At 29.5% G+C, this 15,645-nt stretch overlaps 1 protein-coding gene and 1 long non-coding RNA gene across 5 annotated transcripts in view; one reads left to right on the forward strand and one right to left on the reverse strand.

Annotated features, from left to right (window-relative positions):
- Positions 1–13,755, forward strand: part of sgcg (sarcoglycan, gamma) — a 31,831-nt gene extending 18,076 nt beyond the window's left edge. For all 3 annotated transcript variants that reach the window (XM_061878789.1, XM_061878788.1, XM_061878790.1), the window contains exons 6-8: positions 894–966; positions 1,044–1,167; positions 12,886–13,755. In XM_061878789.1, coding sequence (XP_061734773.1) covers positions 894–966; positions 1,044–1,167; positions 12,886–13,053 — 365 coding nt within the window. In that variant the 3' untranslated portion in view covers positions 13,054–13,755. The remainder of the gene's footprint in view (positions 1–893; positions 967–1,043; positions 1,168–12,885) is intronic.
- The window catches only part of LOC133537614 (uncharacterized), a 29,440-nt gene continuing 14,543 nt past the window's right edge, over positions 749–15,645 (reverse strand). Inside the window, exons 2-3 of one of the 2 annotated variants that reach the window (XR_009802737.1) lie at positions 12,173–12,272; positions 749–1,179 (exon numbers count right to left, since the gene is read on the reverse strand). This is a non-coding gene — a long non-coding RNA (uncharacterized LOC133537614). The remainder of the gene's footprint in view (positions 1,180–12,172; positions 12,273–15,645) is intronic. The other variant, XR_009802738.1, reaches the window with a different exon arrangement.

The raw sequence follows: 15,645 nt of genomic DNA on the forward strand, positions 1-15,645 counted from the left end.
TAGAATATACATATGCAGAATATGTATATTCTGCATATGTATGGTGATAATCAGAAGGAAAAGATGCAAATATAATTATTTAGCACACGCAGTGTGATCTATCAAGACTAAAACTCAACTGCGAACACTGCCGTCTTTGTTTTTAGCACGTCTGAAATGTACGTGCAAACTGACATACACACAGGAGGTGATTGTGCTGCTGCTCCATCCTACGTGTGCTTGTCAACATAAATGGACCGTCAAAAATGTAAATATCAGACATATTTGATCACCAATACCCTTTTATAATTAATTGTATAACTGCTGGATGATTTAAGAGGCTGATCAAAGCAAATTCAGTTGATGAGTTTTGTTCTCTGCTGGTGTTTAATGATGTTCGTTTTTCATAGAGAAGATATACATATAGAAGATATATATATATATATTTCCTATGTGGAAAAAAAATGATTGTGATACGCATTTTCTTGCAACTTAGTGCTAGCTTCTACAATGAGCTAAATCTTAAGGCTAAAAAAAGTGGTTTCCATTTTCGATGAACAGCAGGATTGCTTCTAAAATGCCCATAAAAAGTGATGCTGCATGTTAGAAACATATCAAAACAACCAAAGGTAGGATCACAATAACATGAATAACTAGTGTCTCCCTGCGAATGCCGCGTAGTACACGCAACATCTAATTTAAATAAGGTGACTTGCACCACTTTTCAATTCAAAACGCAGTCTTGATAGATCACACTCGACACGCCCACTAATTGTACCAAAATTTTATTGTACACACTATGTAGCTGTTGGTGTTTGGATCTTGGTAGGTCTGGCCCTTAATATATGTCAGGAACAACATTGCCATCTGGTGGGTGCTCTGAAAACTGAAATGGTGTTTATCTTCATGTTTAGGTCCTGAAGGAGCTTTGTTCCAACATTCAGTGGAAGTTCCTCTTCTCAAGTCTGAGTTCTTGAAAGACCTGAGGTGAGCTTGTCAGCCATGCTGTCTTCATTGTTTTGCAGAATGAGAAGATGATAATGTTTGTCTTTCTTCCTGGTCAGGTTGGAGTCTCCCACTCGCACGCTCAGTATGGACGCTCCAAAAGGAGTTCATCTGAAAGCCTTGGCGGGAAACATCGAAGCTGCATCCAACATGGACGTTGTCTTGCAGTCCACTGTAGGACTGGTAAGAACACAACTGTTCAACGTGAGAAAAAATATAAATTATTATATATATATATATATATATATATATATATACACATACTGTATATATATATATACATACTGTGTATATATATATATATATATATATAAATTATCCTCTGCATTTGACCCATCCCCTTGATCACCCCCTGGGAAGTGAGGGGGAGCAGTGGGCATGTGTATGTATGTGTGTATATATATATATATGTATGTGTATATGTATATATTTTTGTGTATATACATGCATATATGTATATGTACATATATGTATATAGATATATGTGTTGGGACATACGTATATTTATGTATATATATATGTGTATATATGAATGTACTGTATATATATATATATATATAAGTATATATCTGTATATATATAAATACATGTGTAAATATACACATATAAACATTTATATATACACACACATGCATATATATATACATAAAAATGTATGTATATACATACATGTGTATATATACACATATTTACGTATATGTATGTATATATACATGAATATACATTATGTATATACACATATATATGTGTATATATACATATGTATATATCTTTGTATGTATATATATGCATATATATACATGTGTGTGTATATATATAAATATGTGTATATACATACACGTATATATAGATACATATAAAAACATATACATACATATATGTATATATATACACACACATGTATTTATATACATAAATGTATGTGTATACATACACAAATATTTATACATATAAACATGAATATTTTTATAAATATATGTATATGTATGTACACACACAGACGTATGTATATATGTATATATACGTATACATATGTATATATAGAAAATATACGTGTATATATAAATATATATACATTATGTATTTATAAACATATATATACACACAAACGTGTGCATATATGTATATATATACATATGTACATATACATATATATATATATATATGTATGTATCTTTATATATGTATATATAAATATATATATACATATGTATTTATAAACAAATATATACATATGTATATATACACATATTTACATATATATAAATGTATCAATATGTCTATATATACACACACACATATATATACACAAATATATATAAATATTTTATATATATATACATATATATTCACATATTTATATATATATACATAATTCTATTTATAGCTACATATATCTAAATATATAGATACATATTTCTATACATGGATACATAAATCTATACAAATAGATATATATGTATATGCATACATATACCTATACATAAAAATTTCTATGTATTAAAATATACATGTGTATATATTTGTATATACACATCAGTATATACATACATATATGCATATGTATATTTATACATACATATATGTATATATACAAATATTTACATATATATATACACACAGACACATATGCATACATACATATATATGTATCTATATATATATAAATATATATATATATACATCTATGTATGTATATATATGCATATATATGTATGTATATACTATGTGTATATATAAAAATATATATGTATGTACTGTGTGTATATATATATACAAAAATATAAACATGTATATATAGAAATATAAATAAATATATGTTGATCTATGTGTATATATGTATACATTTGTAAATATATGTGTATATATGTATGTTTATATATGTATATACATGTATATATATTTATGTATATACATATGTTAATATATTAGTATATATGTATACACTTAGTATATACATACATGTATATATAGAGATATATACATATATGTATAAATATTTATGAATATACTTATTTATATATGTTTATACGTACATATATATGTATTTATATATATTTATCTATACATGTGTGTATAGATGTATATATATGTAAATATATGTATATACACATGTATGTATATACACACATACATTTACATATATATTTCTACATATATAGATATGTTTATATATTTGTATATATGTATACACATAGTATATACATAAATACATATGCATATATATGTGTAATATATACATGTATGTATATATGTACATGTGTTTATATATGTATTTATATGTTTATATATTTGTATATGTATTCACATATTAGTATATACATATATATTTATACATACATAGATATATACATATATGTATATATATTTATGTATATATAAGTGTGTATATATGTGTATGTATATATATGTATTTATATATATGTGTGTGTATGTATAGATAAATATTTGTGTGTGTATATATATATTTAAATGTGTGTGCATATATATATATATGTATTTATATATATATATATGTATGTATATAGATGTGTATGTAGGAATGTGTAAATATATATATATGTGTATGTATATATAAACACTAATATATACATACATAAATATATAAATGTATGAATGTATATGTATGTATATGATATATATGTATATACATATGTATACATATACATACATAAATACATATACATACACATATGTATATCTATACATACATACATATATATCTGTATGTATATATACATATGTATGTATGTGTATATATACATTTGTGTGTGTATATATATATACATATATATACATATATATTCATACATATGTACATACATGTACATATTTACACATATATACATACATATCTATACACACTTATATACGTGTGTGTATACATACATATATATATATACATATAAATACATAAAAACATATATGCACATATATATATATATGTACATAACAATATATACATACAGATATATACATACATACATATATATACACACACATGTATACATATATACACATACACATGTATACATATATATACACATATATAAATATATATTCATATATATATTAATACATATATATGTGTATATATACGTGTATATATACGTGTATATATATGTTTATATGCATGCATACATATATACACATAAGTATACATATATAAATACATATATATGATATATGCACATATACATACATATATATGTATATGTATGTACATATAAACATACACATATGTACACTTATACATACATATATATATAAATATACACATACATATATGCATATATACACACACATATATATATTCACATTTATATATCTATACATATATACATACATATATATTCATACATACTTATATGTACATACATTTACATCTATATATACACATACATATGCATATATATATACACATATATATTTCTATATATTAACCTATAAACATGTATTATTTGTATATACACATTAGTATATACATACATATATATGCATATAAATTTATACATACATATGTATTCATATGTATATATAAATATATTTATATGCATATAAATGTATACATACATATATGTATTCATATGTATATATACATATATACATACACACACATATATACTTAATACAAATATTTACATACATATACATATATGTGTACATATATACGTATATATCTATGTATGTATAAATATATATATGCATATATATGTTTGTATATATTAATATGTGGATATATACAAATAAATAAACATGTATGTATAGAAATATATATCTATATAAATATATGTAAATATATATGTGTGTATATATATGTAAATATGTGTTTATGTATGTGTATACAAGTATATATACATATATGTGTATATGTATAAATGTATGATTATATATGTAAGTATATACATGTAAATATATGTATGTATATATTTATGTATATATGTATACATATATAAACATACATATACACATTTACGTATCAATTTACATTTATTTATATATATATATTTCTATATATACATATGTTTATATATTTGTATTATCTATACACATATTAGTATGAACATACATATATATGCATATATATTTATACATACATATATGTATATATATTTATGTATATATATACACATGTGAATATGTACACATATATGTATATATATATAGATATATATGTTTATATATATTTGTATATATGTATTCATATAGTATATACATACATATGCATATAAATATTTAGACATACATAGATATATACATATACATGTATATATGTATATATATATATATATGTGTGTGTATGTATATATATATATTTTAGTGTGTATATATATATCTATTTAAATGTGTGTGCATATATATATTTATATATGTGTGTATATATATGTATACATGCCTATGTATGTATGTATGTATATGTGTGTGTTTATATATATGTATGAATATATGTGTATGTATATATATGTATACATACTGCATATGTACATATGTGTATGTATATATATGTGTATGTATATATATATATATATGTATGTATATAGATGTGTATGTATATATGTGTATGTTTGTACATATGTATATAGATGTTTGTATATATATACATATATATAAATACATATATATACACACATACATATATGAATGTATATGATATATATGTACATACATACATATTTATACATACACATATATACATATACTTACATAAATGTTTATACATATAAAAATACATATACATATATGTATACACACATATATACATATCTACATATATACATACATGCATACACACATACATACAAAAGTATATACATACATATATGTACATATACATATATATATACATTAACACTTATACATATATACATATTTATACATATATATGTACACACATATATCCATACATATACATAGATACATACATACATATATTTGTGTATGTACAAATATACATATATATAAACAAATATACAGTATATACATATATAGGTATGTATACATATATATATATATATATATATATATATATATATATATATATACGTATTTACATACACACATATATATACATACATATATAGACATATATACACATACATAGATATATATACATACATATATATATACATATATACACACACACATATATATATGCATATATATGTGCATACACATATATAATTATACATATATACACACATATATACAAATATATACATACAGATATATACATATGTATACGTACAAACATACACATATGTATATATATATATACACATGTACATATACGTACATACGTACATATATGCATACATACACGTACATACGTACATATATGCATACATACACATATATATATGTATACACATATGTATACATGTATATATTCATACACGTATATATATATTCACACACATGCATATATATATACATTAATACATATGCATACACAGATATACATATATCTGTGTATATACATATACACATATATAAGCACATATTATATATACATATATAGACATACACACACATATGTATACACATGTATATATACACACATTTATATACATAAATATACATATGCATATATATATATATACATATATATATACAAGCACATATATATACACATTATACATACATATATATACACACATATCTACATATAAATATGTACACATACATATATATACATACATATATAAAAAAATACATATATACAGACATATGTATATACATACATATATATATGTACATATACATATATATACACATTCATATATACATACATATACACACATATATGCATACATTTATATACATATTGTACATATACATACATATATTTGCATATATACATACACACATGTATACATATATGTACATAAATATAAATACAGATATATACATAAAAACATACACATACATATATATGTGTATATATATATATATATACACATACACATATATACATACATATTAATATACATACATATATATAAATATATATATACATACATAAATATATACACGCATACATATATATATACATACACATATATATACATCCACACATATGTATACATATATATACACACATATATAAATATATTTGTTGATATATATGTATATACATATCTATATATATAAATGTTCTTATATATACATATATAGATATGTATGTACATATCATTATATGTATATATAAACATATACATATGTATATACAAATATATGTATATATACACACACATATACATATATATATATATATATATATATATATATATATATATGTCTTGATTGGATTATCCAGGGAATAGTGCTCGATACCGTGGTAGAGCGCAATATGTAGGTGTGGGAAAAAATCACAAGACTACTTCATCTCTACAGATCTGTTTCATGAGGGGTTCCCTCAATCATCAGGAGATTTTAATGGAAGCATTCACATACAATGGTTTGTATAGAGCACAGAGTGGGTGGGTACAGGCAGGCGTAGGGTGTGGTGATTGGCTCATGTGTTACCTAGGAGGTGTTTCCGTCTGTGGCGGCATGTTGAAATGATTTCACTGCGCTTGTTGAGGGATGATAGCTCTGGATGATATAAAATAAACAGTTTCTCTTTTAAGCATAGGTTGCATCTTTTATTACCACTGTTGTAAGGTGTGCTGGATGCAAGAATTTGCCATGTTATTGAATATTCAACATTATTGTCTTTGAGGTTCCAAATATGTTTGCTGAGTTCTGTAGAATTCTGCTAAGTCTGGTTTCTAAAGGAGGCGTTGTGATTATTCCATCTTGTTTTGAACGCTCCTTCGGTTAATCCTACGTACGTGTCGGATGTGTTAATGTCCTTGCGTATTACCTTTGCTTGGTAAACGACTGATGTCTGTAAGCACCTTCCGTTAAGAGGGCAATCAGGTTTCTTGCGACAGTTACATTCATTATTGGTTTCAGAGTCGTTTAGTCTGGGGGTAGGCAGTCCTTTTGCAATTGCTTTGTTGTGGTTTGAAATGATTTGTTGCATGTTATTCATACAGCTGTAGCTCAATTTAATGTTGTTCTTGTTGAATATTTTTCTTAGGGTATTGCCTTTGGGGAAGTGTTTGTCGATCAGAGTGAGGAACTTGCGGCCGATGTTGGTTGAGACGTCTTTGCTGAATGGCGGATTGTACCAGATGATGTTGTTTCGTTTTCTGCTCTTTTTTGGTTGGTTTCCTGGAGTGGGTTCATAGGTGAGGGTGAAGTTGTATCTGCTTTCATCAAGTGCTTTCTGGTACGGGGGGGTTGCTTGGTCGAATTCAGCTTTGCTGGATGACAGCATCGATAGCCTTTTATTAATTCCGGTAGGTATTCTTTTCGTGGTGGTGGGTGGGTGGTTGCTGTCATGGTGCACGTATTGGAGTGTTGTGTTGGGTTTCGTGAATGGTTGGTAGCTGTTATTTCTCAGGTTGAAAGTGACGTCGAGGAAGTTGACGGTTTGCTTGTTGGCTTCAATCGTGATCCGTAGGCCTTTTTCTTTGAAGATTTGGCATATGCGCTTCTTGGTGTTCTCGCTGCTCCTTGGCGAGGCGCGGCACACTGCCAGTCCGTCATCACGGTAAATACCAAGGTTCAGGTTGAGGCTAGCAAGCTGGGAGAGGAGGAAACTCCCAACGAGTTTATTATATATCATCCAGAGCTATCATCCCTCAACAAGCGCAGTGAAATCATTTCAACATGCCGCCACAGACGGAAACACCTCCTAGGTAGCACATGAGCCAATCACCACACCCTACGCCTGCCTGTACCCACCCACTCTGTGCCCTATATAAACCATTGTATGTGAATGCTTCCATTAAAATCTCCTGATGATTGAGGGAACCCTCATGAAACAGATCTGTAGAGATGAAGTAGTCTTGTGATTTTTTCCCACACCTATATATATATATATATATATATATATATATATATATATATATATATATACATATACACACACACACACACACACACACACACACACACACACACACACACACACACACTGGTCATATTATTAGAACATCATGAAAAAGTTGATTTATTTCATTAATTCAATTTAGAAAGTCAAACTTGTAGAATGTATACATTCATTCCAAACAGACTGATACATTTCAAGTGTTTTTCGCCAAAAAGGAGATGATTATAGCTGACAACCAATGAAAACCCTAAATTCAACATCTCAGAAAATTAGAATATGATGAAAAGGTCAGAAAATGAAGACACCTGGTGCCACACTCTAATTAGCTAACTAACTCAAAACACCTGGAAAAGCCTTTAAATGGTCTCTCGCTTTGATTTTGTATGACACACAATCATGGGGAAGACTGCTGACTTGACAACTGTCCAAAAGATGACCATTGATACTTTAAGGAAGGAGGGCAAGACACAAATGGTCATTACCAAAGAGGTTGGATGTTCCCAGAGCTCTGTGTCCAAGCACATTAATAGAGAGGCGAAGGGAAGACAAAGATGTGGTAGAAAAAAAGTGTACAAGCAAGAGGGATAACCGCGCCCTGGAGAGGATTGTCAAACAAAACCGATTCAAAAATTTGGGGGAGATCCAGAAAGAGTGGACTGCAGCTGGTGTCAGTGCTTCAAGAACCACCACGCACTGACGTATGCATGATATGGGCTTCAGCTGTCGCATTCCTTGTGTAAAGCCACTCTTGAATAAGAGACAACGTCAAAAGCGTCTCGCCTGGGCTCAAGACAAAAAGGACTGGACTGCTGCTGAGTGGTACAAAGTTATGTTTTCAGAGGAAAGTAAATTTTGTATCTCCTTTGGAAATCAAGGTCCCAGAGTCTGGAGGAAAACAGGAGAGGCACAGAATCCATGTTGCCTGAAGTCCAGTGTCAAATTTCCACAATCGGTAATGGTTTGGGGTGCCATGTCATCTGCTGGTGTTGGTCCACTGTGTTTCCTGAGGTTTAGGGTCAATGCAGCAGTCTACCAGGAAGTTTTAGAACACTTTATGCTGCCTGCCGCGGACCAATTTTATGGAGGTGAAGATTTCATTTTCCAACATGACTTGGCACCTGCACACAGTGCCAAATCTACCCGTACCTGGTTTAAGGACCATGGTATCCCTGTTCTTGATTGGCCTGCAAACTCACCTGACCTTAACCCCAAAGAAAACCTATGGGGTATTGTGAAGCGGAAGATGCGAGATGCCAGACCCAACAATGCTGAAGAGCTGAAGGCCACTATTAAAGCAACCTGGGCTCTCATAACACCTGAGGAGTGCAACAGACTGGTGGACTCCATGCCACGCCGTATTGCTGCAGCAATTCAGGCAAAAGGAGCTGCAACCAAGTATTGATTGCCGTACATGCTGAAACTTTCCATGTTCATACTTTTCAGTTGGCCCACATTTCTAAAAAATATTTTTTGGTACTAGTCGTAACTAATATTCTAATTTTCTGAGATACTGAATTTGGGATTTTCAGTAATTGTCAGTCCTAATCATCAAAATTTAAAGAAATAAACATTTCAAATATATCACTATGTGTGTAATGATTTGATATAATATGTAAGTTTCACGTTCTGAATATAATTACTAAAATAAATCAACTTTTTCATGATATTCTAATTATATGAACAGCACCTGTACATATATTCACATACATATATACATATATAAATATATACATACATATAAATATATATATACATTCATATATACATAGATATATATATATATATACATACATATACACACATATATAAATATATGTACATATATATATATATATATATAAATATACATATATACATGTGTATATGTATATGTTTATATAAACACATTATATAAACATATATATATATACACACACACATTTATACATATATCTATATAAACACACATACATATTTATATACACATGCATATATATACATAAATATATGCATACATATATATATATATACGCATGGATACATATACATACACATATACATATATATATACATAATTATATACACATGCATATATATACATAAATATATGCATACATATAGATATATATATACACATAGATACATATATATACACACATATATACACATACATATATATACACATAAGTATACATATATATATATATTTAATATATACATACATATACATATTTATATATACATATATATCCATACATACATGTAAAATATACATATATTCATACATATATATGTACATACATATATATACATGCAGATATATACATATAAACATACATATGGATTTATATACATACATATATGCACACACACATATATATATACATACATATATATATACATACATATATATACAAATATGTATTCACACATATATACGAATATATTTATGCATATATATGTATATATACATACATATATATGTATATATAAACATATATATGTATATACATATATATTCATATATACATACACATATATATGCATATATATTCATATATATATATATACACAAATATACATACATATATATTTACATATATATAATACATATATACATAAATATATATAAACACATTATGTATACATATATAGGTATATATACACATTTATATACATATTTACACATATATATACACACACATATATATATATACATACATATATACAGTATATATACATACATATATTTACATTTATATGTACATATATCTATATACATATACATACATATGTACATATACATACATATATATATACACACATATATACATATATATTTATACATATATATATACATACATATGTATACACACATATGCAAATACAAAAATATGCATACATATATACATATATTTATATACATACATATATGTACACACATACATACACACATATATACATACACATACATATATGTATATATGTACATACATACATACACACATATATACATACACATATATATATGTATATATGTACATACATACATACACACATATATACATACACATATATATATATATATATATATATATATATATACAAACACACACATATATACATACACATATATATATATATATATATATATATATATATATACACACACACACACACACACATATATATATGTGTGTGACTCACTCGATGCACAGTTGTCTGTTTGGGAAATTATGGATAAGCACTCCATCTGTGTTGAAATACCTTGGCTTCATGTTCCACATTTTGCAGCATGGATTCACTTTCTCCTCACTCTCTCGGGTCCTGTCTGCTCCAACGTTTCACTCTTCCTTCGTGCTCGCATCTAGAAGTAGTAATTCAGATTTTAAAAAATAAGGTTGTGAATCCTCATTTGTCCAAAAATAGTCATATTTGTTGTTTGTTACAGAATCTGCCATGATTAAAAAACACTTGTTTGTTACAGAATCTGCCATGATTAAAAAACACTTGCGTTTGATTCCAAAAGTCGAACCACAAATTTGTTGCCGGAAGTCAGATGTGCGTTGCTATGAAAATGGAAATAAATGCGCCAAAGAAATAGTTCTGGCAATGATTGAAATGATCAAAATAGGGTAAAAAGTGTGTACATATTACATATTGTTATGAACGTGTTACTACATTATATATAGACTTGCAGTAAGTAAATACAATTTTGCTGGAGGGTTTTTAAGTTGATTTTAGAGGGCTTTGAAGACCACAATGGGGACTCCCATTAGCTGCATCTTCCCAGCGTTTTCCTTAGCTTTAAAATCCGAATAATTAAAAAAAGACAAATGTTCTTGTCTCAAAAATCCCCCCAAAAAAATGCAGTTCCCCTTTAAAAGTCCATACTTTTTTTGCATTCTAAAATGTAAAACATTTCTCGTTCTTGGTGGCTAACAATTCTTCCTGTTCTTAATGTTCTTCTTGTTGTCCAGTTGGTGTTGGACGCAGAGACGGTGCGCATGCCCAGCCTGCCACAAAGCCAAGGAGGCGTTTCAAGCAACGCTCAGGGTCTTTATGAAGTTTGCGTCTGTCCCAGCGGAAAACTCTTCCTTTCCAAGGCGGGCGTCACGTCCACTTGCAGCGACAACCAGGATTGCTAAGATTTGTTCGGTGGTCTTTTGTTTTGTTTTTGAACTTCGTATGCGTGATTGGACCTCCCACCAGCAGGGGGAGTGCTTCCTAGAGGACCTCCTTCCACACTGGTGATGTCATGGCTGGGCAATGAGGAGCTGCTTTAACAGCTTACATCCTATGCAATATAGTCTTGTGGTGCAATACATGAATATATACTGTAAGTAGTTGTGATTTATCATGTGTAGCATGTTTCACTTGGAAATGAGAATAATTGTTTATATAAATTGTGTAAAATCTCACGAGGCACACCTGCAAAATACAATTAGATCGAAAAGCACAATAATAAACATATTTACTGTATTGACCCAAGTATGTGATGACCCTTTTTTTTTAGACATTTCTTCTTCGGGGAAATAACTTGCATACTTTGTGTCACTACAGTATATATATATATATATATATATATATATATATATATATATACACACACACACACAGTATTAAACATTATTCTTTTTTCACCAAGGCACATTTTTACCATGAAATGGATCAGTTATGGTGCAGGTGTACCTCATGTTGTGGCCAGTGGGAAGCACACTTGAAATTATTGGGCTCTCACTTTGTGTTATTACGGTATTTTATTGATCTACTTTTAGGCTGCTGTGCGTCATACTGTAACTATTGATTATTTACTGGTTCAATAAAGTATGTGCTATTCTTCTACAGCGCACCTGTCGCCGTTAATTTTCACAAACGTAAAATACATTAGTACATTACTGATTAGAATTTATTCAATTTAATAAGACAACTTCATTAAAAAATTAGAGAAAAAAGGAGAAAGCAGATAAATATTGCTGTCAATGACAGTAGCTGTTAATACAGCAACTATGTACAGCCTTTACCTTTTAGCTGATACTGAGGTCGACTGTGTTGACTAGTGTGACACGTGCTGTGGAAATATGTTTGGATATGACAATCTGTTTATTTTAAGCTATCAAAATGGATGTGGACATGGTAGAGGATTATAAATACCTCGGTGTACACATGGACAACAAGCTGAATGGGTCGAAACACACTGAGGTCCTCTACAAGAAGGGACAGAGCCGCCTCTACTTCCTCAGGAAGCTAGGATCCTTCAACGTCTGTACAAAGATATTGAAGATGTTCTACGAGTCGGTGGTGGCGGGCGCCTTCTTGTACGCCGTGGCTTGCTGGGGCAGCGGGCTAAGAGTGAGGGACACAAACAGACTGGACAAGTTGGTAGAGAAGGCCAGTAACGTGGTGGGAGTGGAGCTGGACTCTGGCAGTGGTGTCAGAGAGGAGAAGTCTTGCAAAACTCATAGCCATTATGGACAACATCTCCCACCCACTACACTCGGACCTTGCGGAGAGAATGAGCACGTTCAGTGGAAGGCTCAGACTCCCTAAATGCAACACGGAACGACACAGGAGGTCCTTCATACCGACAGCCATCAGACTGTACAATGTATATGTTCCTTGACTGCACTTAAATGTAGAATATATGTAGAATATATTTGTACTATTCATATATTATATATATAATATATGTTATATATTATTTATTATTGTCTACTGTGAGCTGAATTTCCCCGGAGTATCAATAAAGTACTTTCTATTCTATTCTATTCAAAATGAAATCAAATGTAGGCTATAGAACATAATGTATGTTTAGGGTATGAAAGAATGGACTGTTGTTCTTGCCAAAATGTGGAAGGTTGAATGGGAGGTGTTGTCCTATATTGTAGTTGCCATGCTTTTATTTGTTGTTGCTGGGATGGATGGCGTATAGACTGTGGTGGAGATGAAGCTTTTGCCTGGGGGTTGAGACTGACTGGTGCTTTAACCTGGGGATTTAGAGTGACTGGTGGTTTTTTGGTGGTGTTCCACTTTAAGTAGAAGTTCATGCCATTAAATGCTGTATATGAGGGAGCATGGAGGCTGGGAGCTTTTAAAACTGCTAATTTTGCATCAGCAGCTGCCAATTTAGCATCCAGGTCCATCATTTTATTTTTCTTTCTGATTCTTTCCCTCTCCTCTTCCAATTTCATTTTGATCTGTGACTCCTCTTCAAATTTCCTTTTTATCTTTTCCTCATCCTCTTCCAATGCATATATTTCTTTAAGAGATGTAAAGCGGACAGTGAGGGCAGCCCATTCGGCCTCTGACTGTCTGCGAGCTGGGGAGGTACTAGATCTACTAGTGTGACTCATGTGATTTGTGACTTATAACATTAGAAATACTGTCATTTGGATTGATTTAGTTTTCCAGATCCTCAATATTTTCCAGGGTTGGTGTTTTTGTCCAGGTGTTAACATGCTCAATAAATTAATGTACATTGATTAATTTGGCTTCGTATCATATGTTGTGTTTGATTGGCTCCTCTGAAGGTAGAATTGGTAGGAGGAATTTGTGTGCACTTGCAGTTTCCTTAATGACATTGAGATATTTAGTGAAAGCAGATTGCACTTACATGTTGTCTTCTCCATTTTCCATCATCTTTACGGGCGGCATGGCGTAGTGGGTAGAGCGGCCGTGCCGGAAACCTGAGGGTTGCAGGTTCGCTTCCCACCTATTAACATCCAAATCGCTGCCGTTGT

This window comes from Nerophis ophidion, linkage group LG18 (genome assembly GCF_033978795.1).
Source record: "Nerophis ophidion isolate RoL-2023_Sa linkage group LG18, RoL_Noph_v1.0, whole genome shotgun sequence".
Lineage (NCBI taxonomy): Eukaryota > Metazoa > Chordata > Actinopteri > Syngnathiformes > Syngnathidae > Nerophis > Nerophis ophidion.